Source organism: Podarcis raffonei, chromosome 6 (assembly GCF_027172205.1).
Source record: "Podarcis raffonei isolate rPodRaf1 chromosome 6, rPodRaf1.pri, whole genome shotgun sequence".
NCBI lineage: Eukaryota > Metazoa > Chordata > Lepidosauria > Squamata > Lacertidae > Podarcis > Podarcis raffonei.
In genome coordinates this window covers 74478264-74505945 of record NC_070607.1, presented here as the reverse complement: position 1 = coordinate 74505945, position 27682 = coordinate 74478264, and the positions used below count along the sequence as shown (strand labels likewise).

The window sequence follows — 27682 nt, the reverse complement described above, 5'->3', positions numbered from 1 at the left end:
CTATTAGTGAGCAAAGGCATTGAAATGCAACAAGTTTAAAGTTGCACTCCTTCTCTATGCATGGTTAGTCCTTGTAACTCATTGCCACAGGACATGGGTAGGCAAACAAAGGCCCGGGGGCCGGATCCGACCCAATCGCCTTCTTAATCTGGCCCACGGATGGTCCGGGAATCAGCGTGTTTTTACATGGGTAGAATGTGTGCTTTTATTTAAAATACATCTCTGGGTTATTTGTGGGGCATAGGAATTCGTTCACCCCCCCAAAAAAAATATAGTCCAGCCCCCCCACAAGGTCTGAGGGACAGTGGACTGACCCCCTGCTGAAAAAGTTTGCTGACCCCTGCCATAGGATATGGTGGTTTAAAATTTGGGTATCTTTTTAATGAGTGATCATGACCTACATCTTCCTACCAGGAGTGCTTTAGTCTACATAGAATTGGAAGTGGATAACTGAGGCACAGTACTTAGCAGAAGTTTTGTCCTGCCTGGTTAGCATCCTTAAAAATCTGGTCCATTGTCCTTTATCCTGTAGCAGCCTATCGAGTACCTAGAGAAAGCCCACAAGCAGGAAATGAAGGCACTAACCCTGCTCTTGCTGCTGTTCCCCAGGAGCATGCTGGATTTTGCATATAGTTGTAGCCACTGAGTTCCCTATCCTCCAAGGATTTGTCTCATTGACTTTTAAAGCTATCTGTTGGCTGGCTGGTAAGATGCTCTCCCAATAGCTAGCAAATAGCTGGAAGGCTCAGCCCGTCTTCCAGACAGCGATCGCTGCTGGGGAGCTAATCTAGCACAGGTGGGGCAGCACTGGTTCTGGGTTCAAAGTCAAGTCCTGGCTCCAGTGAGCAGAGCTGGGCCAGGCCAGAGTCAAATTCCAGAAAGGCCCGAGAACACAAGTCTGGTTCCAATATAAAAGTCAGTTGGCAGCAAAGGGTCGGGTTCTAAGATGGCCGCTATGGGTGAGGTTCCAGAAATGTGCCCAGGCAAAGTCAAGTTTAGGTCTTTGATAATCGGAAGGAGCAGCATGGAGAGCTTTGAGCGGTACTGAAAGCTGGGCAAATTGAATTTGGACGTTGTTCTGACAACTAGCAGATTCAAGTGGCTGGCTCCATCCCCACAATGAATGAGGATTTCACTGTGAATGGGGAACTGCTTACTTTAGGAACCTTTTGAGTGTGGAGGTGATGGCAGCCTACTGGTAGCTATGGTACTGGATTTCAATGATGGGTACTACCTCATCAGCAGAATGTGTGTGTGGGGGAACTGTTTTTTTGTCCCTTCCCACACAGGAGCTACCTTTGTGGTTTCTCTCACTTCAATTAAAAGTGGATGATGTGATGTGGTAACTTCTCCCATGGGTCTTTTGTTTGTTTGTTTGTTCAGGAATGGTGTGCAGCCAGAGAAACTGCAGAGCGCCGGATAAATCAAACATTTGCAAATTCTTAAGTGTCCTGCAAAAGAGGCAGAAATACAAAAACGCCTTTTGCAGGTGAAGAGAAATTGGAAGACAGTTTTGGCACAGCACAAGATCTGTGCAGCACATCTTATTTCAGGTGTGAGAGTGAGGCACTTCCTTGGGCCTCTTTCGCTGAGGAGGTGGGATTAGGGCCCTGGTTCATGACATCCTTCTTAGTAGAGGCATACCTTTCTTGCCCTCCCTACCTCAGCTAAGGACGATGTCATCTGGGTCTGTGCCTGTGAAAAGGATCAAGGGAAGGGAAGCTGGAGTGTTGGTGTGAGACTAAGTCAGAGAACTAGCTTTGAGCTCTGGAGAACACCTTTTAGGGCTGTCTCACAGGAGAGTTGATACAGGCACAAGAGACTTCACTCTTTGGAGAAGTAAAGCTTTGTGTCCACATATGCTCAACGTGGTTATGGCTTGCTTATGTGGTATCTTTGCCTCACGGTGCCCTCTCCTGAAATACCAATCTTGTCACAGTTACCAATGCCTGGCGATGCCTACATTGGATTATGATTATTTTAATGTTATTTATTTATTCAGGATATTTCCACACTGTTTAATTATTCCCCTTTCTAAGCAGCAGACATTTTTTAAAAAACCATCAGAAAAGAGGACAATAAACAATTATTGTGAAATTAACAGAACCTTGAAATGCCTGTTGTAATGCATTATACATGGGGCTGCTTGTGAAGAAAGTTCAGAAACAAAATGGGAGAGGAAGGTTATGAAGTTGGAATTGATCAGATATTGTCAGTATTGAAAGACCTTCTTGGCTCCTGAGTGGTTTCCAGGCACAATGCACAGTACCGTTGTTTTGTTTTGTTTGCCTGTCAAACCATAAATAGCCTAGGACCCAGATTATCTGAAGCACCACCTACTCGCAGATGAACCTATCAAAGTGTAGACATAGTCAGATGAGGTCCTGCTTTTGAGTTCCACCAGCTTCAGAAGAATGGCTTGTCAGTATTGGTAACTCTTGCAAACACTTCTGCCTGGTGCTCACCCTACTATTCCCAAGGCACCAGGTGAAACCTGCCCTACTTTCCAAAATTTTTGGCAGGATGGAATGATGGCATTGGTAGATGACTTTTCCTGTTAATGCTGAGGTTTTTCCTGCCTGATTTGGATGGCTTCGTTTTGTGTTTTATTGCTGCATTGTCTTAACTGTGTATGTAAATTGCATTGGAAATTATTGATTTGGTATAAATCATTAAATAATAAAAAGTTTGGATTTGTGGGTGAGTTTAGGCAGGTTTTATGAAAGCTGAATTCAGTGGGAAATGAATTACAAATGCTTTGAACTAAGTGACCTCAAGACGTATTGTTTCAAATGAATTAAGGAGGCAAATAGTATACAATCATTCTGGATGATTTAATCATTCTTGAGCGAGTTTGACTATATATCATTATCTTGTAGCAATTTTTTGGCCCCCAAAGGGAAGGTGGCTGCGGCAAGTTTTCCTCCTCACGTGACTGTGATTTCCCTCCCCATTGCAGCACGGAGGGGTTCCTCTTTGCCTTTCTGCAATACGAGGGGAATTTAAGATGGGTCACCTGAGCTCTGGGATGGGCTCTGTGACTGCACTGTGCTAAGAATATAAGAGCTTGCTGGATCAGGCCAATGACTCATCTAGTTCAGCCTCCTGTTCTCATAATAGCCAACCAGATGTGTGTCGGAAGCAAGATATGAGTGCAACAGCGCTCTGCCCATCTCCATTTCTGAGCAACTGGTATTCAGAGGCATACTGCTAATAGCCTTTATGTGTGTGATATACAGTCATACCTCGTGTTGCGTTAGGTCAGGGGTCTGCAATCTTTAAGACAAAAAGAGCCACTTGGACCCGTTTCCGAAGGAAAAAAAACTGGGAGCCGCAAAACTCGTCATTATAAAAATAACTTTTTTGTCACTTTTTATTATTTCTTTGTTTGACCCCTCAGAATTACTCCTCCTCATAGAAATAAATGTTAAATTAACAAGTTACCTTTTTTGTGTGAGTGTGTTCTTCACTCCCCTTCAAAACAGTGACCAGCGTACATGCCCCCTTTTCAATGCAGTGACCAGCGTACATGCCCCTTACAATGTAGCGGGCGGGCGGGCGGGAAGGTGACGTCGGGACGGTGCATGACTAACGCACGCACCGCCCCCATGCGACGTCACAGCCAGTACAGCGCCCGCCACAGTGGGGAGTGTCGGGACGCACAATGTGCCTCCTCCCCTCGCTAGTATCCGCCCCGGAGCCGCGGCAAAGGTGTAAAAGAGCCACATGCAGCTCCGGAGCCGCGGGTTGCTGACCCCTGCGTTAGGTTCATGTTGCGTCTTTTCAGCTTGCGAAGGCAGCAAACCCGGAGGTGTATATGGATCGTGTCCGCAACTAGAGGTACCACTGTACAGTGGTACCTCTGTTTACAAACTTAATTTGTTCCAGAGGTCCGTTCTTAACCTGAAACCGTTCTTAACCTGAGGTACCACTTTAGCTAATGGGGCCTCCCACTGTTGCCATGCCGTCCCCGCGCGATTTCTGTTCTCATCCTGAGGTAAAGTTCTTAACTCAAGGTACTACTTCTGGGTTAGCGGAGTCTGTAACCCGAAGTGTTTGTAACTTGAGTCTGGGATCTGTTCCGGAGCCCCGGACACTCGATGAAAGGGACGCTCGACAAATCGCCACTCTGCGCACGTGCGCAGAGTGGTTTGCGCTTCTGCACATGCGTGAGCGGGAAACCCAGAAGTAACGTGTTCTGGTACTTCCAGGTTTGCCACTGACATTCGCTGAAATGGACAGTCTATGGGACGGACGTTCACGGAGGTATTACTGTATGTGTGTGCATGTGTGAAGTTAAGAAGTAACAATGCCCACTGCATGCCTGCAGCCCTGGGGGTCTTGCAAAACGGGCAATGTGACCCTTGGGCTGAAAAAGTTTACCCAACCCCTGTGGGTTGAGTATGGCAGGGTGCTTTTAGTGGGTTGTATGTGGCTTAAAGTGAAAGGAGATGAAAACAATAGCCTTTTTCTTTTTTTTTTTTTAAATAGATTTTTATTAATTTTCCAATACATATTAAATAACAATACAAAACAATACAAAAACAAACAAACATATAAACATGTATAATTTCTTAACCTTCTTTTCCTTAACCTTCTTTCAACGACTTCCCCATACCTCCTTTTTCTGCATCCTTGTTTTAAATTTTTCCAGCAACCCCTAATTTTATTTACTTATGGCAGTTCCTTTAAATCCTTTTTCCCATATCCAATTGTTTATCGCTGCAATTCTATTTTGCATTACTCAGAACATTTTAGCACTCATTAATTTTACAACAGTTCTTAAGGTAAACTTTAAATTTCTTCCAATCTTCTTCCACCGTCTCTTTCCCTTGGTCTCGGATTCTGGGATCGGAATCAATAGCCTTTTTCAAGGTCAAAGGCCTACAGGTTACATTCAGCTCCCACCTCAGTTTTATGTGGGCTCCACGTGCTACCAATTCTTAGTTATCTCCCATCACCCTCCACCCAAATAGGCACACACAGAGACCAATGAAGTGAAGCCCCTCTGTGCTCATGCCATATTTAAAAGGCTTCCAGGTCAGACTCTCATTTTCCTGGGATTGCAATGATTTTCCTCTTCAAGTTTTGGAAGCTTTGACTCTCACAGGCTTAAATCAGCTCTGAATCTTTTCCAAGAACCAGAAGCTCTGGTGCTTCCTTTGCATTCTCCGCAGAGTGTTCCCTTCTAGGTCATGTACAGGACAGTTCAAGGAAGCTTGCATTGTTGCAGCTGCACTCACGTCAAAAGGCTGGGCTCGGTTTTATCCTTCAGCCCACATTATCGCTAAACAAAAACAGAAAAATAAGACACTTTGGAATTTTATCTTTTTTCTGGATGTCATCTTTGTTGGGAGAATGATGGGGTTTTTGTGTGTGTGTGTGCACACACAGTAAGCATGACTGCCAAGCAGATATCTTTCAGTCTCTGAAACATTCGCTTTCTTTTTCCCTCCTCATTAGAAATTGCGCTTGCAAAATGAGCCGCTTTCCTCGGAAAAGTTCCTCGGAGCTGCTGCAGTCAGAATGCAGGCATTCCAGGGCAGATTCCTCGAGCAACTTAGCAATGGATACTTTTTGGCTAGAGGTGGAGAGCATCAAAGAGAGTACCGAATGTGAGCCGGACGAATGCAACCTTACGGATGCCAAACCCCCAGAAGGTAAAAAGTTTCTGTAGCTCCACTTGAGTTGTGGGAACGCAGAATAATTTGCAAAGGTGCCTGTTTACTGGAGTCATCAGCTGAGTAAGTTGCTTAAAGGGGGGGGGGAGGCATATTTTATTATTTATTTTTGTGCTGCATTTACAGTATTTTTTGCTCCATAAGATGCACTTCTTTCCTCCTAAAAAGTAAGGGGGAATGTGTGTGCGTCTTATGGAGCGAATGCAGGCTGCGCAGCTGTCGCTGAAGCCAGCAGAGCAAGAGCGAGAGCTGCGCAGCGCCTCTTGTTCTGCTGGCTTCCCAGCGAAGTGGGAGGAGGAACAGAAGGGAGCCCTTATGGAGCCCCTTCCATCCCTCATCCTGCTTCGCTGGGAGGCCAGCAGACCAAGAGGCACTGCGCAGCTCTCACTCTCGCTCTGCTGGGTGCAGCAGAGCAGCGCAGCGCCTCTTCAGCGAAGTGGCAGGAGGAACGGAAGGGAGCGCTTATGGAGCCCCTTCCGTTCCTCCTCTCGCTTTTCTGGGAAGCCAGCAGAGCAAGAGCCACTGCGCAGCTATCGCTCTTGCTCTGCTGGCTTCAGCAATAGCTGCACAGCTTGCTCTGGCTTTTCAGGGAGGTGGGAGAAGAGATGGAGGGCAGCCTGTCAGTCCCTTCTCTCACCTCCCAGAAAAGCCAGCAAGAGCCGCTCTATCTTTAAAGAACCATGCCGAGCAAGCGTGTCTGCGGCTCTTGCTGGCTTTTCTTGTTTTCCTCCTCTGAAAACTAGGTGCCTCTTATGGTCTGGTGCATCTTATAGAGCGAAAAATGCGGTATATCCCACCCTTTCCTCCAAGTAGTCTAAGGTTTCATATATGGTTCCTCCCTCATTTAACTCTCCTGTGAGGTAGGTTAGGCCAAGGTTGCAGGTTCAACCCCCTTAAAGGACAGCTGCATATTCCTGCATTGCAGGGGTTTGGAACAGGGTCCCTTCCAACTCTGTGATTCTATGAAATCCTTCTGTGTTTGAGGGGCAAAAGAAGTCCCTGTAGACATGTGACTGGTTCCCAGATGATGAACTGAAATTCTGAAAACCAGTTTCTGGAAACTGCAGGAGGGGAGAGTGCTCTTGTGCTCGTATCCTGCTTGCAGGTTTCTTAGAGGCATCTGTCTGGTCAGCAGCTGTGAGAACAGAATGCTGGACAGATGAGCCATTGCACTGATCTTGCGGGCTCTTTTGTGTTCTGTGTTTTTAGGGGTATGGAGTTTGGGGTTCATTGTTGTGAAACTTGGGGCATGGAATTTGTTTTGAAAATAATGCTTAAAAGTACCCTTAATTCCCCACTCCCCATTTTTTAAAATAAGATTCTTAAAAACAAACAAACCCAGACATATTAATAATTGGTTGTGCGCACACCTTTCTCCTTCACCAAGAAGAATTGGGCTATAAATGGATGCCGAGTTTTGTGGTTCCATCCCCCAAGGGGTATGTTGCATGTCTGGCTAGACTTAAGGGGAGAGGAAATGAAAACTCCTATGGGGAAACAACTACCTCTGCCTTTAAGAGGAACTGAGTAATTGCTTGCTTGGAATTTCTTGCTTGTGACCAAAGCTTGTCAGAAGAAAACAACTACGCAAAAGAAGGTGGTATGCTGCTTTTTGTGTTAATACAGTCGTACCTTGGTTCTTGAACGGAATCCGTTCTGGAAGTCCGTTCAACTTCCGAAAACGTTTGAAAACCAAAGCGCGGCTTCTGACTGGCTGCAGGAGCTTCCTGCACTCAATTGGAAGCAGCAGAAGCCGTTTTGGACATTTGGCTTCCAAAAAACGTTAGCAAACCGGAACACTTACTTCCAGAGCAGTCATAAATTTGAGCATGGGAGGAAATGTCACGTCCTGCATAGATGAACAGCCCTATAAAGAAAATAGTTGGGGGTATTATCCTTATTTTAAGAGAAATTGAATTTTATTCTCAGCAGAAAACCATTGTTTATCCATGGATAAAACGCTAGAACATACAGACAGACAGAACCAAATAGATCCATAACATATATCCAACACAAAATTGGAGAAACTACAGTCATGGTGAAGGTTTGTTTTTTGCACAATTGTATTTCCATATGAGAAAAGGCTTAACCTGTTGAAGTGTTTGCCCAGAAAATAAGACAGACGCAGGAAAAGTGCATTAAAAGGGAAGGGGAAACAGCAGGTCTTTCAGCAGGCCCTGAGGGTTCCTATTACCTGGCGTTCAGACAACTCACCAGCCAGAGTTCTGACTTTGGCTAAAAGAACTGGCAGTTGGGATCAGCCAGTCTTGCTCATTTTACAGAAATTGCTTAGAATGGTACCTGTATATTTTACTGCATAGCTTGCTTTAGAGGAGAGCTTAAAACTTTGTTTTTAAAAAACAATGAAAGCTCAGAGTCTTGCGACTGTGGGGCCCAGGCTGGCAACCTCAGATGTGGAGCATATAATCCATTGCAGTAATCTATTGCAACTAAAGCATATGCTTCCTTAGCTAGATAATATTTCCCCAGGAAGAGTCACAGCTGGTGCACCAGACTAAACTGAGCAGAGGCACATTTGGCCACTGCTGCCACCTGGCTCTTCAGACGTAAAGCTGCACCCAGGAGCAGTCCTAAACTGCAAACCTGATTCTTCAAGGGAAGTCACCCCCATCCAAAACAGGTTGAATCCTTCTTCTGTCGCCTGATTTAGGAGCACAACTGTCCCGTCTTGATTGAGGCCTCCTTAGTCCAGCTCCAGAACTCTACATCAGTGATAGTTCATAGACTCATCATTATTTTGTGGGTTTTCTTTGGGCGTTTTTTGTATTCCAGCTGTTGAACTGCCCATGATAGATGCTGTGTAACTGCTTTTGGAAACCTCAAAGGAAGGCCACCTAGGTATGTGGTTTCAGGTAGTTTGATGGAAATGCCTTGGCTTGCCTCCTTTTCTTCATGAGAAGGAGGGACCACATAACATATATCTTGCTTATGGGAGTTCTGAGGTTCAGTCCCCCATCAGTAAGAGAGGATGTTGGGTAAGGAGGACTGGCAAAGACCCCTTTGCCTGAAACAGTGAAGAACCACCACCACCTGGCATAGTCTGTTTGCACCAGATGGACCACTAGTGTAGCCCAAGACTTCATCTGCTATGCACCTTTAAAAGCTGAATGACAGGCAGAAATTCAACACACTTCCATAACTCCCTAGCTCTGTATTTGGAAAAGCTCAACATGCTGAAATTATGCCTGTCATGCATTTGTTAAACACATCATCTTGGCCAGGTTTTGGGGAGGTGACAACTGAACCTAGCTAGGATAAACATGGTAACCTGCCAGAAGGCTGGGAGCTGGGCAGTCTAGCCTACTAGGATTTACCAACTCTGTGGCTCTTCTCATTTTTTGACCTTGCCTTCCTCCTTGTTCCTTGTGCCTCTCAGAAGGGGAAGCCGAAGCCGAATGGCTCCAGGACGCAGGGCTTTCGGATCTAATTGGGGACCACGCCACAGAGAATGGCAACAGTGTCCTGCTTTCCACGTTGACCAAGACTCAGGCAGCAGCTGTGCAGCGACGGCTTGACACTTACACCCGCTCTCGGAGAAAGAAGAACAAGCAGCCTGTCCGTGATGTCCGAGACATCTTTGGAGTGGTTGGCTCTGCGGTGTGTTTACTTCACATGCTTTGCTCTGCGATAGGCCCCCGACCCCACTTTTCCAGCTCTTGTTCCTCTGTTAATAGAATGGAGTTGAAATACAATCATGGAACTACTGTACAGTCACAGAGGTATCCTGATTCAACCTGATAAGGGCTGAACTCTGCTGCACAAATATTCATGATGTGGGCATACAGTTCTCTCTTACTTTCCTTTTTGCTTTTCTATTATACTATCACACCTGAACTGAAAGTGTTTTTAAAAAACAACAACACACAAGTGTGCCCTTAACTTGCAGCCTCACCCAGTGGGTCGTCAGTTGATGGAGCAACCCAGTTTTAAAACAACTGTAGAGCTTACAGTCCTAATATTAAGCAAATTTAACAGTGCCCTGGGGGAGAAATTTGCTTAAACTCACAGTAGATTTATTTTGTGTGTGTGAAAAATTTGTTGAAAAAACAACTCCTGGGCTCTAAGCTGTAACCATGAGCTGCCAGTTACAGGACATCAAGACTTGTCTGAATTTCTGCAATCTCTGTTGGTTAAATACCAAGAATTGTTTCCTTTGCCCCTAGCAGCTTTGATTTAATTTTAGAACTTTTGCACCCCACCTTGAGTAATCTATTTTTGGTTGACAAAACAACCTGGTGGCTGAGTGCCACACACCCAGATTGTTCAGTGACTCTCTAAAAATTTGGAGCATTTCAGCATCACATAGCGTGCCTTCTGTGCACTGACCCATAGCTACTATGCTCCTGGGACGTCTGCAGGTCTTGTTGAAGGAAAAAGAGAACAGTGAAACTTCTCTGACTCAGGTTGTCTCACTTGATTTGCATTAGCACTGATCCGCTTTTTGCGCTTTGATCTATGGCTGTATGACATCAGTGTTCAATTTGAAATAGAGCTTAGCAAAGAACCTTAATTCCCAGGTGAAGCACTGAAGCAAATGCAGGAATCATGACACCACCCAGCTACGCAAAGAATGCCCTTTGCTTTTAAGCATAGAAATTAGAGCTCATAATTTCCAGGTGGGAAGACAAGGCTTTCAGGTGGGATGGGTTCCCGGTCCCTCTCTTTGAAACTATACCTTGATGCTGCCGTACCATAAGATCTAGTGTACCTCCCTTAGAAAATATGAACCACTGTGTGGCAATTATAATAATGAATAGTTGGAAGCACTTTTGAATTGGGGAAAAAGAACTGGCTGAAATTATTCCATATTGACAGGAATCCTGCCTAAGCATGGAGGTTGAATCTATCTGTTCATAACCATTAGGCATTGGAAAATATATCCCATACATGGATGTGCTCAAGAAAGGGGATTCATTCTTCATGTGTTGCAGTTGCCTATTCATTTTGAGTTTTACTCAGAAAGCTGGTAGAAGTTCTGCTTTAAAAAGCTGTACTTAATACCTACCAACAATAGCATATTCTTGGTGGGATTATGCCACTGACCAGCAGTGAGAATTTGGAGCATGTCAAAATTCTAACACTTATTCTGGACAACGAGTTCCTTTTAATATTCCCAGCTTCCTCTTCTCCGTGACCAGTGAGACATCCTTCTTTATTTTGGGAGGAAGGGCTGTAGCTGTGTTGGTAGAGGAAATGTTTTGAGTGTAGAAGCTCCCAGGTTCAGTCTCTGAGGTCTCCAAATCAGACAAGCTACCAATTCAGTTTAGACAGCACTGATCTGGGTGGACTGGTTTTGTCAGACTTGTCATAAGGCAACTTCCCACATTTCTGTTTTGCTGTATGTTCCCCGTGTCTAGGGTATAGTACGCCTGGTATTCTGTTAATAGATTTCATGGAATGTGGCTTCATTTATGTTCTTTGTCCTGCATGTAGGAGACTGAGCCAGAGACAAATTTGGAAATGGACAGATCACACCGCAAGTCTGCATCGTCAAACAACATCCAGAAAAGTAAGACAGTAGTTGTATTGTCATGGGTAGAGAGAAGGGAATAGATCATTTAAAAATCTTAAGTCTAGGATTCCAACATGAGACTAAAAGCTGCATAGGTCTTCCTTCCTTAACCATACAGTGAGTATGCAAAGGAACTTGTAATGATAAAAAACACACAAAAAACTGCAGTCCCGTACATGCAGGGAATAATGTCCCATTGAACTGAATGGGGCTTAATTTTGAGTAGGCATATACAGGAACAGCAGTAGGTAGGCTTAATGTTATACAGCATTTTGCAAGGCAAGTTTAGTTAATTATTGCTTTCCCATTGTCACAGAGGGCAATGATTCATTCATTCAACGTATTTAGGATAGGTGAAGCTCCATGTGAACCTTTGATATATTATAGAAACAGGAGTGTGGAATATGGAATTTTAATGGAATTTAATGGAAATTTTGTGGGAATTGTGATGTCAGTTTGCAAGTAAAAATGACCCAAAGCAGGTTAAAAAGTGAAACTCATCAAGCTGCCTTGATTGCTCAGACCAGACCTAAAACATGGGAATAGCCTGCATTGTAACATCATTTCAAAAGCAGCTAGATTTGCAAATCGAAAGACCTTCTTGTAGCTTTGTCACTTACAAAAAAATTGCCTATTTGGGTAAAAAGACTTGATTTTTACTAGCAATGGATTAGCTGCATTTCAGGATATAAATTCAGATGATTTTTAACTTCTCAGTTGCCTTGCGTGCTCAGCTTTATATCTTAGCATAAGCCTGCCTTCCGCAATATGACACATTCCAGATGTTTTTGAACTACAACTCCTGTCAGTCCCATCAAGCATGGCTGTGCTGATGGGAGTTGTAGTCCAAAACATCTGAAATTCTCCAGGTTTGAGTAGGCTGGTATAAGCTCTTCAAATGGACCAGAATGTGGTCAGTGCTCAGTCTAAATGTGAAGGCGGTCATGCAATTCAGGTATCTGTTATAATTATGCATTTAAGTTCAGGTCCATCTTGTGTTGCAAATCTTGAATGCACCTTTGCATCCCACCCACCTTAGCAGATCCAACAGAAACCCAGGACTTCCCATCGCCTCTGAGAGGCTCTGCAAGAGAGGAGCTATTCAGCACGGAAATTGCTTATTCTGAGCAGGCAGCCATCCTGCTCAAAGGATCTTTCCCAAGGGAATCCAGGAGGATAAAGGATGAGAGCTGTTTACCTGTAAGTGCAAGACTTTGCTATATCATAGCAGATTCCTGTGGTTGAGATTTGACAATTATGATAATAATCACCAATAATAGCGACATAATAATTTGCATTGACTCTGATATGTCACTCCAATCTCCATTCCCTTGTTCTTCTTGCTTTAGAAATTTAAGATTCCCAAGGGGAGGCTGGGAGTAACCAGAATAGGAGACTTATCTCTGCAGGATATGAAAAAGATTCCTACGCTGGCACTCATTGAGCTAACTGCTCTCTGCGACGTTGTTGGCTTGGAGCTGAAGAGAAACAAAGCAGTAAAGCGGAAGGCTGCAGGTACCTGTTTTCCTACTGCTTCTTAGCATGAATTTGACATCTTGTGGTTCTTGTCACTGACTAAAATTAGAGAAGGAAAACTAATAGTAGTTCTCAACTATCTGAGTAAAAGGGCCTATCTGCAAGCGGTCTCCTTTTGGTAGAACTTGCAGATGTTTTATTCAGCAGATTTGGTGTATGTACGGCAAGGATGTGGGTCTTGCAGGTATTGTCGAACTCCCGTTCCCCTCATCCCTGACTATTGGCCATGCTAGCTGGGCAGGTGAAGTCCAGAAATGCCTAGAGCACCACCATGGCTTCTCCATGCCTGATCTGAGACATGTGTGCCTTGAACTGGATCGGCACAGGTTCCCCTGCTATCCCTGTAAGAAAAAGGGAGAGAGACTAGTGTGGACTAGCATTGGCTATGCACAACGTACACTTTGGGCAGTTCTACACGGGTGCTTAGTATTTTGGGGTATTGCAGATGGGCCATTGGCAACAGCATTTTGTTTTCTTGTAAAAAACAAAAACCCCTACCAAAATCTTGCTGAATTTTCCTTGATAAGGGCAAACCTGATGGGGTTGGGGATATAGGCTAGTATTTTGATTATAACAGTATTGTGTGAATGTGGCAGGTATCATGATAATTGGCCCTTCGTGATGTCACTTCCTGGATTTCTGTGGATGGCTGTGTGTCCTTACTTATTAATTGAGGAAACAGAAATATTTATTTATAGATGAAATATTTTTTAACACTTATAACACAGTGTCTTCCATTGCAGAGCGCAAGCTTTTTGGGGTTTCACTTGGCACTTTGTTAGAAAATGACGAAAAGCTCTTCCCAAATACCAGGGTTCCATTGATTCTGCAAGCAGTAAGTTTATTTCACAACTTCATTTGTTTTTCTCCTGGTTTTTCCCCCCATAAAAAATATCATTGTCTATTCTTTGCTTTGAGCTTCATTGCAAGCTCTTTGTTGCCTTTTGGCGATGACATTTTGCTGTCTTGTTTTATAGTTGCTGTCGTGTTTAGAAAAGAAAGGACTGGACACGGAAGGAATCCTAAGAGTTTCAGGATCACAGAGCCGCATTAAGGTAGAATTCAATGGTCAAATTAATATCCTATGAAATGTCCTGCAGTTCCTTGGAAACTTAGGTGTTCTTCATGAGAAGGTCACACTTCCCGCATAGATTTTGATCTACAGCAGGGGTCAGCAAACTTTTTCAGCAGGGGGCCAGTTCACAGTCCCTCAGACCTTGTGGGGGGCTGGACTATATTTTGGAGGGGAAAAAATGAACGAATTCCTATGCCCCACAAATAACCCAGAGATGCATTTTAAATAAAAGGATACATTCTACTCATGTAAAAACACACTGATTCCTAAACCATCCGTGAGCTGGATTTAGAAGGCGATTGGGCTGGATCCAGCCCCCGGGCCTTAGTTTGCCTACCCATGATCTACAGCTACAGTATCTACATTTCCCTGTGATATACAGACAAAGGAGAGTGCTGGGTATGATCCAGACTAAGGTGGATAAAAAAAGGATACCATGGCCTACCTCTGGACTACTAATTTATTGTGGACAACCTAACACCTTCTGGTTGCTGAGATTCTTGAAAAAAAACATCAACCTTGGACTAGCAAGGTGATTGTGCCTGCACTTAAAGGGCAGGGACCTACAGCTTAACCTTCTCATCCTCACAGCTGGAAGGCACCTCAACCGCCATGTTTCTGGGTAATCATGGGGAAAGGTTGATGGTGGATAGAGGTCTGATGCAGTTAGGTCTTCATGCCCCAAAACAAGCATTGCAGTGGCTGTTCTTCTTTTCATGTCCAAGTGTGCATAATGGGAATCACTTGACACATATTAGTTCTGAGATCCTGAGGGTGCCCTTTATCCCTTTGTAAATGTAAAGTGGACTGGCAGACCCCAGAAGAAGTAGGTCACATGGGTCAACCCACCGCTGCTTTCAAGCACACACTCGGTTCATGTGAGGTTAGTCAACGGAGAAAACCCCACAGTGCCTGAGCAAAGTGTGGTGTTGAAAGTCATGCTCTGGAACCTTCCGTAATATGCAGGAGTCTTAAGAGATTCCTCATCCGACAGGTTGGTGTGGAAAGTGTTCCCTGGGGGTAGATATTTGAAAACTACCCACATGGTGTCGTGCATTGATGGAAGCAAAAGGTTCAGTGTGTCTTCCTGTGCTTGCTGTTGCTTGTGGAAGTTTCACTGTGAATAACTTCTTTAAAAATGTGATAGCCTGTATTTCCGGCCAGACCAGAAGGTCTGCAAACAGAAATAGTCTTCCTTTTGCTGAACTCCAAGCCATAGAGTAACCTTCCCACAAGCCTGCTGGGGTTTTGAACTACCGCTCCCATCAGCCCCCACCATGGCCAGTAGTCAGGGATGATGGGATATGAAGTTCATTACGTTTGAAGGGCAGCAGTTTGGGGAAGGCTGGCATGAGAGATATCATGGTCTGTCTTAATTACAGTGGTGGATTCTCCGCCCCCAAAGGTGCAATAAATCATAGGTTTTACTTGCATGTTACATTGGAATCCTAGGTGATTTTTCTCATGGAAACGTTTCCCCTGCTGGGACATCTCAGTCTTCCCAGTTCTTAAAAATTCAGTACTTTGTCACCAGGGAAAGAAATCCCACTTCTTCCCTTATCCTGCACCCCAAACTCTGGTTTATTATTAATATTCATAGCTGCTTTTTATTGCTATTCTGCTGAAACATTGCAGTCATTTCTCCCCACCCCTTCCCATGTTTACTTTTTCCAAATCTTTCTACCTTCAGTATGTAACTTTCCCCTCTATCCCTTTTCCCCCCAGAGCCTGGAACAAAAGCTAGAAAGTGAGTTCTATACTGGTTTCTTCCAGTGGGATGAGGTCCATCAGAATGATGTCTCTGGCTTGCTGAAGAGGTTCATCCGGGAACTGCCCACCCCTCTGCTGACGGCAGAATACTTACCTGCCTTTGCAGCTGTGCAAAGTGAGTGAGGCCTTGGCCAAAGATATCAGGCCCTGCCACCTTAAGCACTGATTTCTGTCGTCTTCCTTGTTGAGTATATTAGGTGGCTGTTGTATAGCAGATACGTTGTTGGATGTCAGATAACCAAGGTCAATTTCTTGCTCAGCCATAAAACTCTCACTCAAGAAACCTTGGCAAAGTCATGCTCTGTAAAGCTAAGCCTAAATTTTCTGCAGCTTCTTGGGGGAAGAGTGTGATACAAGTGTCACTGATGATGGCTGTGAGCCAGGGGTAGGGTTCCTGTTGCCCTCAAGATGTTGCCAGATGGTCAACTCCCTTCACCCCAAGGATGACTGGTAGTTGTAGCCCAAGAGCAACAGGTTGTCTTTCCACACAGTAAGGGGTGGGCATTTTCAGGTGATTGAATAGGAGCAATGGCAGGTATGCCATCCTCTTAAAGGTGTCCGTGTGTATTAAATGTTGGAGTAATCTGACATTTCTAAGGCCATGGGAGTTGTCTTCATCTCATACTAAGCCATGCACGCTACTTAAGAAACTGCCTAGGTATTACACGCTGGTTACTGTGTATGAGAGTCTTGTGGAATGGATTATGTTCGACAACCGTGGTTTGACTGTCTATAAAATGCAGTTTTAAGGAGGCAGAGCTTCTAGGCCAATATTTTCTTCTTCCCAGTAATTTTGGATGTCTATTGTTCCTTCCATTACAGATATCCCAGATCTGAAACAGAGGCTGCAGGCTCTCAATCTGCTTATACTGATTTTGCCAGAACCCAACCGAAACACCCTGAAGGTAATATCGCCACCTCCTGGGGATCGTAGTGCCCTGACTGTAGAGTGCAAAATGATATACAAACTCATCCTTTTAGAACTGTGGTATTGCTGTATGGACAACATTCTTACCTCACAACGTTGCAAATATGTTGTCTGCAAGCACTCTCTCATATTTATAATCTCAGAACCCAGAGACAATTTGACTTCTCTCCCCCGCTGCCTACAGCTGATGTTTGATAACGGAAAATAATTTTCCTCCCCTCTTTCAGGCTTTGCTGGAGTTTCTGAGGCTGGTGGTTACCAGGGAGCGGAAAAACAAGATGAATCTTTGGAACGTTTCCACAGTCATTGCTCCAAATCTTTTCATGCACAAGGGGCTGCCGAACAAGATCCCGGAAGGGAAGGAGAAACAGCTGGCCGAGGGTGCGGCGGACGTGGTGCGGATGATGATCCATTATCAGGATTTACTCTGGACTGTAAGTTGGGGCCATATTTTCCAAGTCCTCCTTGAATTGCCATTGATAAAACTCTATATTGATTTTTAAAATAACTTTTTGGTATTTAAAATGGCAGCCGCATAGAACATAAGTGCCTCTTGGGTGAGGCCAGTGGCCCATTTCGTCCAGCTATCCTGATCTTACAGTAGCCAACCAGATGCTTATGGGAAGCCCAAAAGCAGGACCTGATTGTAACTAGAGCTGGGGAAATTGTCTGAAACTGTATCAGATCGTGATACCGGTTTCGGAGCTGGCAGTACATCACATTGGCCAGAGAGCCAGGATGTATTCCCAGCTCAAATTGCCTGCAGACAAATTGAATTCCCTCCCCCTCCATCCTGCCTACAGTTGTTGTTTGACAATGGAAATAATTTTTTTCCATCTTCCTGTCTGCCTGCGCTTTTGAGGAAGCCCCCCACCCCACTCCCTGGCTTGTGGGAGTTGGAGAGGTATGGGGACTTGGGCTGGGTGATGTATCTCAGCTTCCTCCCCTAAGATGGGGTGAAAGAAGAAGCCGAGATGCATTCCAGACATCGCGATATATCAGAATATCGTGGAATTTAGCTGCTGATATATCACATTGTTGAAAAGAAGATATCACCCAGCTCTAATTGTAACAGGACTCTTTGTGATGCCAAGCAGCTGTTATTCAGAGATGTGCTGCTTCTGGCAGCGAAGATAGAACATAGTTGTAGGTACAGAGTTTTGGAATAAAAGATCCTGAAAAGAAGATCTGGCCTGCTGTGCCAGAAACCCCTCTCTACATACGTCCTGTTTCTCCTCTCTTCAGGAGATACTTTCAGAATGACAACAGCCTCACACCTCTTTCTTTTTTTGCATTCCCTTTTAGGTTGCATCTTTCTTGGTATCTCAAGTGAGAAAACTGAACGAGAGCAGCAGCAGGAGGTACCAGTTCTGTGACAGGAGGATCAAAAACCTGTTAAGGAAGATTAATCTGGACAAGGAGAAGACTGAGAAAAACCATGGCGAAGTGAGTGAAATCCCCATTGCCCACTGCATTGTTAATGCATGGTTGATGCGTTAAGAGCATCCTTCACCAGCCTGGTGTCCTCTAGGTATTTAGGCCTACAATTCCATAAGAACTTAAGAAGAGCCTGCTGAATCTGGCCCATGAAGTCCAGCATCCTGTTCTCTCGGTGGCCACTTTGATCCCTGTAGGGGCTTGAACAAGACCCAATCATAAGAGCATTCTCTACCCTGCAGTTTCCAGAAACTCCTATCCAGAAATATTGCTGCCCCCACAGCCATGCTGGCTAGAGCTGATGGGAGCTGGGAGTTGTAATCCAAAATATCTGGAGGATTCCAGGTTGCTGAAGGCTGCATTAGAAGATGGAACTGTGGCCAGCCAGGTCCACTTGCAATTGTCTTGTGGCCATGCAAACTGTAGGATAAGTCTTCCCATGCTGACTCGTTTCAGAGTTAGTGTGCATTTGCAAGCGTGAGTGATTTAGCAGAATAAGCTGGGAGAGCTACAGATAGAACTTTCAAGGAATTAGTGGGCCACTATCATGCTTGGCCGTTGACTGAGTCAATAGGCCCCAAGTGAGTGGTGGTTCTCAGAGAGGCAACAACAGCAGTTGTAGGATAGGTTCAGCATCAGAGCATGGGATCCTGTGGTTTGATGCCTCTTAGATCTGTACTTAAAAACAAAGAACTCTTCTAGTCTGAGGGCACTTCTAGGTTATGTAGGTGGGAGCCAACCATGTTCTTACAGATTCACGTGCAATTAAAAAGGGACTGACATTCTCATATGGCATAGCGCCTTAAGAAACCCAGAATTGCTTCAGACAACACTGTATAACCTCCCTGCAAACTAAATTGGAATGAATGCTCAGTGAACAGCCAACCTTGCAAACCTTGTGCAAAAAAAACCCAGGATGAAAGTCCAGTAAACAGGTTATCTGGAAGTAACCTGGGCCCATCTGATATTTCTTGTTTGCTTTTTTAAATCAAATGATTCCCCAGAAATCTGTTTTGTGTGGACCTTTTGGTTCTTGGAGGCAACCAAACTCTGAGATGCCTGGCATGCAGGTTTTTGGTTTTTTTAATTGCTGTATATGAGATTTGCTCAATGGAGAGAAAGAAATTATTTGCATGGTCAACTGGCTGATGGTGAAATTTTCTGCTTGAAACAAACACTTTCCCTTGTGTAAACACCAGGGGGCACTCATGCTTACTTTATTAACGCTAGTCAAATACTACTGCTTCTCACGCTGTGTGACGGAATCAAATTTAATCTTTATTGCTTTGCATCCATCCTGCCCTTTGCCTGCTTTTGGAGATGTGCATAAATAACCATTTTACTTGGAGGACAACAAGCATTTTCAAACAGAGTGTTTGATTATGTCTTCATGTTTTGTGCACATGCTTTGGATTTTCTTACCTCTAAGTTTCCTCCTCCCTCTACCCGCCCGCCTAATGCTACTTCCTTCATCTTCCAGCCATCCAAAATAGTGAAAGTCCAGGCTTCCCCATTCCTAAAGGATTCCCTGGAAGTTCGCTTAACCAGTGGAACCAAAGCTGCAGATGTCCTGAGGCAGTTCCAGAAGAACCTCTGCCAAAACGGCTGGAATATTGTCAACACAGTCAAACTTATCAAATGGTAAAAGCACCTCCTCTCCTTAGCTTAGAAGGAAATGTAGCTTGTCTTCTTTCTCCGTGATTAGGCAGGAGGCTTTTTTTAAATGTCTGTTGAGATGAGCAGCATTTAATGAAGGGCACTTTCACTGTGTCACTTAAATCAGTCTCTTTTTTTTCTACGAGTGGAATCCAACGCAGAGCTACGCCAGTGGTCTGTCAGTGCAAGAATTTCTCTGTGTCAAAGGAAACGTTCTCTCCCTCTCAGATTTTACACTGAGGTCTAGCTCTGAGGGCCTTCTGGCAGTTCCCTCACTGAGAGAAGTGAGGTTTCAGGGAATCAGGCAGAGGGCCTTCTTGGTAGTGGCACCTGCCCTGTGGAATGCCCTCCCATCAGATATCAAGGAAATAAACAACTATCTGACTTTTAGAAGACATCTGAAGGCAGCCCTGTTTAGGGAAGTTTTTAATGTTTGATGTCGTATTGTGTTCTAATTTGTTGGAAGCCACCCAGAGTGGCTGGAGTAACCCAGTCAGATGGGCGCAGTGCCGGATTTACATGATAAGCTAAACAAGCTATAGCTTAGGGCCCCTCTCTCTTGGGGCCCCCCAAAATTTTTTAAAGGAAATAAAGCCTGGAAATACATTTCCAAAATATAAGATAAAAAACAAACAAATACAAATTTTGTTATGTGCAAACAGATACCTGTTAGGTCCATAAATTTCCATATAGCATATATTCAACAACAAAAAACAGTGTCAATTTGTTGTTGACAAAGGACAGCTGGACATATAAAGGGCCCCAATACCTTCAGTAGCTTAGGGCCCCATCAAACCTAAATCCAGCCCTGGATGGGCGGCATATAAATAATAACAAATCATTAATAGAATTATCCCCACACACCCGCTAAATGTCTTTTAGGGTGCCCCTCCCCCAATGGTCTGGAGCAGATCTGGGGAGTGCATGGGATGCATGCATGCGGAGGGGCAGAAAGCCCCATTGTGCAGTGATGGGTCACAGTAGTTGATAGCTGGGAACTGTGTATTCCATGCACAGCGTGCAAATGTTTCTGAATACAGGGGGAGACCATCCAGTGGTTGTGGTCTTTTTAAACCATTGCTGGCAACTCCTTAGGTCAGGTTTGGGTGCTGCTCTTGAGAGCCCCTAACTTCAGAGGAAAGCTTTTTTCGGGTTGGGGGTGAAACTGCTATTGGGAGGAGAAGCTAAAAGGGTTTATGTGAGTATGACACACCAGTCCACAGCCCAGGCAATAATAATAATAATAATAATAATAATAATAATAATAATAATAATAATTTATTATTTATACCCCACCCATATTTATACCCCAGCCACTCTGGGTGGCTTCCAACAAAATATTAAAATACAGTAATCCATCAAACATTAAAAGCTTCCCTAAACAGGGCTGCCTTCAGATGTCTTCCAAAAGTCTGGTAGTTGTTGTTCTCTTTGACATCTGGTTGGAGGGCGTTCCACAGGGTGGGTGCCACTACCGAGAAGGCCCTCTGCCTGGTGCCCTGTGACTTGAATGTACTGGGTAAGAGAATACAGTTGTAACTTGGAAGTTGAACAGCCTAGTTCTTGAACGTTTTGGCTCCTGAATGAACTCCCGAACAATTGAAACCCAGAAGTGACTGTTCTGCTTTTAGAATGTTCTTTTGGAAGCTGAACGTCCAGCGGGGCTTCCGGTTGGCTGCAGGAGCTTCCTGCAGCTAATCAGAAGCCACACTTTGGTTTTCAAACATTTTGAAAGTCGAGCTGACTTCCAGAATAGATTCCGTTCGACTTCCAAGGTACAACTGTATACGTATCAGAACCTCAAACCCACTCAAGTCTTCGTATGCCCTAAGAGCACTTCCTTCGATAGCTGTTCCTTTCCCCCAGCGAACTCCAGGACTGTAATTCTGTGAAAAGGGAGAAGGCTTAGGATTGCTAACAAGCTTTTCAGCTTCTGAACTACAGTTCCCAGGATTCTTTGGGGGAGTGGTAAGAGGAAGGGAGTGAGATGCAAAAATAGACGTTTGTGTGTGTGTGTGTGTGTGTGTGTGTGAGAGAGAGAGAGAGAGAGAGAGAGAGCGCGAGCGCATAATGCAGAGGAAATTGTTCCACAACTTTGAGAAATTAAGGGGTTATAGAAACCACAGTAACCTTCCTGAACACATTGACTGGTAGTTTTAAATGCTTGATTGGGCATGTAATAAAATCATAGTCTTCTTCTACAAGTGGAATGTGAATGCTGATTTTGTGCATAGACCCGTTCAGATATGCAGTATCTATGGCAACCAAAGGACTGATCCCACCTTGAGGAAGAAGAAAGAGACTAGAGTGAACCCGCTGACACCTGTGACTCAAACAGTTGATTCTCTTGAACAAGTTTCGCTGTTTAAAAATGCCAGGGGTGGGGGGTGGGGAGGGAAGAGAGCAATGAAGCATTTGGAAAAACCTTATTAAGTTTTTTTATTTGCTTTACTTATTTCAAAAATACTCAGATACAACCTGTCACATAAAACTTATCGAGGCAGTGTACAAAATAAAAAGACAAGAACACATATATATTACTTAAAAGGTAAAGGACCCCTGACAGTTAAGTCCAGTCGTGAACTACTCTGGGTTTGCGGTGCTCATCTCACTTTACTGGCCAAGGGAGCCGACGTTTGTCTGGAGAGAGTTTTTCGGGTCATGTGGCCAGCATGACTAAATCGCTTCTGGCGAACCAGAGCAGCACACGGAAACGCTGTTTACCTTCCCGCAGGAGTGGTACCTATTTATCTACTTGCACTTTGACGTGCTTTCGAACTGCTAGGTTGGCAGGAGCTGGGACCGAGCAACGGGAGCTCACCCCATCGCAGGGATTCGAACCTCCGGCCTTCTGATCAGCAAGCCCTAGGCTCAGTGGTTTAGATCACTGCGCCACCCGTGTCCAAATTACTTAAAATGATCCATTACAATTAATGTTCATGTTTTTTTAAAGGCAACTTTAAAGGGTGCTTGTCAGGATATTTCAAATCCACTATACCGTTTTAACATGAGCTGGCCATCCTCAGGTCTAGAACAGCTTTCCCCAACCTAATGCCTTCCATGGCTGATAGTCAGGGATGATGGGAAATATAGTTCTGAGCTATAGCTGGAAGGCACACCATGTTGGAGAACTCTCATTTAGAGCAATTCTAATATATATATATATTAGCCTCTTTGTCTTGGAAATGGTTATAATTAGTGTGTTTTTTTTAATTTTGCAGTAATGGTTCGGTAGATACGATGAACCTGCTCTTCTATGAAGTCGGCGGCAACATAAGTATGTAAATTTGAACTGTTGTCATTTTTTTTTCATGGTGGGGAATGTGAGTTAGTGGGTTAAGAGGTGGGCAGCTGAAGCAAACAGTTGTCCTAGGAATGAATCAAAATGGGGAACCACTAGGAATTAGCAGGCTTAAGCCTTGCTGGGCCACGTAGGGTTGCTTAAAGGCATTTCCTTAATAATCAAGCAAATAACCAAGTAAGCTGGTTTTTTAAAAATGCTCGAAGTGGCTTTGAACAAAGAAAACAGAAATACATTTCGAACAAAGAGTACAGAAACAATTTCATAGTAACAATTTCCTAATAATTATAATAACAAAACAATAGCAGATATAATAATGTACAAAACCCACATTTCAGTGCTATAAATATAACAACATTACCTAAATGACAAGCAGTATCCAAAAGCAAAAATAAGAAGAGAGCTTCACAGTTTCACTTAGTCCTCCTGAAAACACTTCTCCCATGATGTGGTTAATAATTATGCCTCTATCTCTTTTTTAGCCTTGATTAGGAACATAGGAAACTGCCTTATAACAAGTTGGCTCATGAGTTCCTGTAGCTCTATACTGTCTTGCTTCTCCCATAGCCACAGCCTTGGATTCAAGCAGAAATCAAGCATGGCTTCTGCTGGCAGTCTTCTTCCAGCCCAGCTCTTACACACCTCTGGCCCTTGTCCTTCTCATCAACACCCAGGTGTAGAGGGCGGCGGCACACACATTTGACCTCTGGCACAAAGCCACTTTCTTTGTTACCCTAATAACCTATATTTAGACTGGCCTTTAGCTCACCAAGAAGCTGGCCTGGCTATTCCAGCAATTGAATCCTTGGTGGATTCAGGAACAAGAAGAGACTCATGCTTATAGGCAACCCACCGACCCCACAACTCACAATACTTGTAATCCAGAAAGTGATAGGAGATAATATTTTCCAAAGTCCTGACACTGTTAGGGACTTTATTAAATAATCTGAAACTAAGTTACCCAAAGTTACCAGGCACAGGAGGAATAGTGGGATCTATATTTTTTGGGAATGGTTTCTTTAAAATAAATCTTTTCTCTCTATCCCAACAGGTGAACATTGCTTGGACCCAGACACATACCTCTTAGACCTGTACCATGTGAATCCTCATGCAGAATGGGTTATAAGACAAAACCCATCTTTTCCAAGGACACTCTAGGAAGACTGGCGAGAGGGAAATGACCTAGCTGGAAATTATGTTAAACAAATAGTCAAATGGGGCCGGGGTGGGGATGAATTTTTTATTCCTGGATTTTTATTTTTATTTTAATGGGAGGCTGTGAAAAAAGAAGCAATTCCCTTTAACTGTTCACATGAACTTGTGGCTAATTGAAGGGTTACATTGGGGTAGCAGAGTTTCTATAGGATGTGAATGCCTGTAGTAAAGGACTTCTGGAAAGAAAGTTTTAAAAAGAGACAGTCTTGTCTTTGAAGAAATTGATGGAGATCATCTGGGTTTGATTCTTTTAATGCGCAAGCTTCAGGTTCTCACATTAGTGGAAAGACACCCCAGTGAACAAATGTGCTGTCATGTAAAGCCTGCACACTTTCTAAAGAAGTAAGGCTTCTCAGATAGAAGCTGGGGTTATCTACATTTTGCTTCATTTTGTTTCTGAAGGGCTTAATAGGTAACCAAATTGCCCGGAATGTAGAGGAGAAGTTCTGCCCTCAAAATGCTAATGTCCCAAGCACAGTGTTGGTGACATATTAACTATGCACAACTGTAGGTGTGCAATGTCTTCTGGGATGCAGCCTTGACATTGCAGTTCAGTGCACAAACATGTATTTGTGTGTGCACACACAGTTCCACATACATGTTGCTATTTGATTAGAGTAAACCATCTCAGTATTACTGTTTAATTCAACCTTTTTAATATTCAGATTGGATTTCACATCCCTGTCTGGTTGTAATAATTTTTTCCTTTAGAGAAACTCCCCAGCAGAGACTTGTCTTCCTATACTGGGCCCTAACAAGTCTTTTCGTTATGACCAAGACAATCCAGAAACACCTGAGCCATATAATGTTCTTAGTTTTCATGTCTTCATTGTTTCTTTGGTGTTGCATTTTTAAAATGTTGTGTTTGTAGGTATATTTACCAAAAGCCTGTTGAAATGATCTAGGTTGTTCTGGAGAAAGCGATGATCTGTACTTAAAGATCCTCCTTTCCTTGTTTGCTCACATTTTTTAAAAGGCCAAAATATCCACCTAAATGTGTAGAGGGTTTCTCAAAATTGGTAGTTTTGAATATCTGTATTTTGCACTTGTGACTTAAAAGAGGGCCTATTTATTTTGAAAATGTCAACTAATAGAGACATTTAAATGGTTATTTCATGTTATCCACTTCCAAATTAGTGGATGTGAGAAAGCTAAACCCTTTCTCAGCCCAAACACCAGAGCTGGTGTTGTCAGAAGAGCAAAATATGAACACATATGCCGGAAGATTGCCGCATTTGGACATAAAAGGATTTAGAAGGAGGCATTTTGTCAGCATAAGAATGGAATTCGTGCTTGAAGGTGGATGAGTAGGGCAGGGAGTCCACCTTTAATACAAACGTGCATTACACATCTGATCTCTGTAGAAAAGCAGCTTTGGAAGGAAGGAAGCATGTATCTGAAACCCCATTTCTTCTTTTGCAGCGGGGAGGGGAGAAGCTGCCTACACTAGGAGGGAAACGGTTAATGCCCCTCCCTGCTGCCCAGCTGTCAATCATGCCCTCCTAAGGCTGCCTTTTGAAGAGAGGATCAAGGGCTATTGCATGTAACATCTGGTGAATGAGTTGCCATTTGGATAGGAAGAAAGCAAATTAACCTGGGAAGTTACTTTCCACTTGCCCTCTACTTTCCTTCCTTAGCCCCATTTGTAGTATCATCTGACTCCTTGCCCTCCAGTGTAAATGGGTGGTGTTGAGAGGTGATGCGTGGGTAGTTCACAGATCCCTTGGGGCTTTATTGGAGGTCGGAATGAGAAATTGCATGAAGAGGTATCTCCTGGTAAAAATGGCAACAGCATGTAAATCTCCTCTTCCTTCCCTCTGTGTAAGGTTGAGTCTATCCTAGCCCCATGTCTTGGTATCATTACCGCCAGTGTTTTCTTTTCCCAACCTCACTGATAGTCAGTGCTGGGGGCAAGGAAGTAGGGAATCATGGTGAGATCACAACACAAAGCAAGTTTTATTTAACCATACAGATGGGGGCGGGGAATAGTTTATGCGGAAGCTGTTTTCTTCTAAAGCTGTGTTGTTTCATTCTGACCAGAGTGCTGGAGTCATGTCTTGCTCAGCATAAACACTTTCCAACTTTGCATTTCTCATCCTTTGTAGACTTTTACCAGAGAAAGGATAGGTGCAGAAGTCCATTAGAATTTTCTGGGAAAGTACTAACAGATGTAATGAGCAGCACAGGCTGGATGACTCAGATGTGTTTAGGAAAGTATCTACATGTCACAGCACAGCCTTAAAAGAATACAGAATTGCCTACAAAATCCCTTGAGTATTTTTTTAATAGGTATAGCACACTCTAAATCCACTGTTCAAAATTGTTTCATGCCAATGCATGGAAAGTAGTCAGTACAGAACAGTCTTCCACAACCTGGTGCCCTCTGCATACTCCCACCTAGCATGGGAAATTTTCCAGGAGTTATGGGAGTTGTAGTCCAAAGCTTGGGGAAGGCTGGTGTAGAACTTTAAGAGCATAGCTGGCTTGCCAAGCAGAGGGTATGCTTTGATCCTGTATGATAAAGGGTGCAAGGTGGCAATTTTGGTAACTCCGAAAAGGTCAAGGTAGAAGAGAGGCCAATCTCTGCTTCCAAGATATGAAAATTAAGTTTTGTACTTGGGGCCAATTCGAATGAATAGCTTGGGGGATGAAAGAAAATGACTCGGATTCCTCAAATGCTAACAGAGTAATGTGAAATGAGTATTGTGAAAAGCTATGTGTGCAGGAGCAAAACCCGAGATAAACTAACATTTGAGGGGGAAAGATGGTGTAGGCCCAAATCTGTCCATAATATTGATGGTCTGTCATCACTTTCACTGTCTTTTTGTGTCTCTAGAAATTTTATTGATGGCAGTTAAAGTGGCAAGGCATAAAATGGTAAAGCTCACTTGTGTGTGTGCGTGTGTGTATTTTTTTAAAAAACGATGGTTTATATTATTTTTAATGCTGTATTTAATCAATAAAGAACTAGATACGTTTCCAAAATGTCTTCTGTTTTGTAATTTATTTTGTCAGTTGCTGGATTTGTTTTTGTTGATGAGAGAGGTTCTGTGAACTAAAAAAAACAACAGCAGGGAAAGAAATGGTTTTGTACCAGACTAAGAAGGAATGTAAACAGTATGAAAACACACTTCAATAGCTAAGAAGGCGAGTAAGCAAAGACCCAGAAAGAGATACAACATGGGATCGAGACATGGTTTTCAAACCCTTTGTTGGTCTCTCAATCAGTGGCCTTAGAAGTACAGTCCAGAAAACATCCAGTTTTGTTCTAACATGAAAAGGGGTTTTGGCTCTCGACTCAACTTCCAGATTGACAAATCACCAATAAGCAGCGGTGGTGCAGAACCATCATCTAGTGTCACTGCTGTTTACCTGGTTACAAGTAGTTGAGGCCAAGCAGTTGCACCAGAGGAATTGCTGGATTGGCCAGTCTCTTAACCTCTTGCCCAGCCTGGTCTAGGTAAGAAACAACAATGTGGAGTTGGGAGGGAGATTCTGTTCCACCACATGCACACAGCCATTGTGCTGTTGTCAATAAGAATAAGCAAAA

The 27682-nt window shown here is 43.7% G+C and overlaps 1 protein-coding gene across 3 annotated transcripts in view; it reads left to right on the top strand.

Moving 5' to 3' along the window:
• ARHGAP40 (Rho GTPase activating protein 40) overlaps positions 1-27117 on the top strand; it is a 69252-nt gene extending 42135 nt beyond the window's left edge. For 2 of the 3 annotated variants that reach the window (XM_053394047.1, XM_053394045.1), the window contains exons 2-15: positions 5464-5660; positions 9079-9299; positions 11136-11211; positions 12254-12414; positions 12564-12729; positions 13494-13585; positions 13728-13805; positions 15551-15710; positions 16418-16500; positions 16751-16957; positions 17829-17969; positions 19441-19601; positions 22838-22893; positions 23969-27117. In XM_053394047.1, coding sequence (XP_053250022.1) covers positions 5480-5660; positions 9079-9299; positions 11136-11211; positions 12254-12414; positions 12564-12729; positions 13494-13585; positions 13728-13805; positions 15551-15710; positions 16418-16500; positions 16751-16957; positions 17829-17969; positions 19441-19601; positions 22838-22893; positions 23969-24075 — 1890 coding nt within the window. In that variant the 5' untranslated portion in view covers positions 5464-5479 and the 3' untranslated portion in view covers positions 24076-27117. The remainder of the gene's footprint in view (positions 1-5463; positions 5661-9078; positions 9300-11135; positions 11212-12253; positions 12415-12563; positions 12730-13493; positions 13586-13727; positions 13806-15550; positions 15711-16417; positions 16501-16750; positions 16958-17828; positions 17970-19440; positions 19602-22837; positions 22894-23968) is intronic. The other variant, XM_053394046.1, reaches the window with a different exon arrangement.
• Positions 27118-27682: the final 565 nt, after the last annotated feature.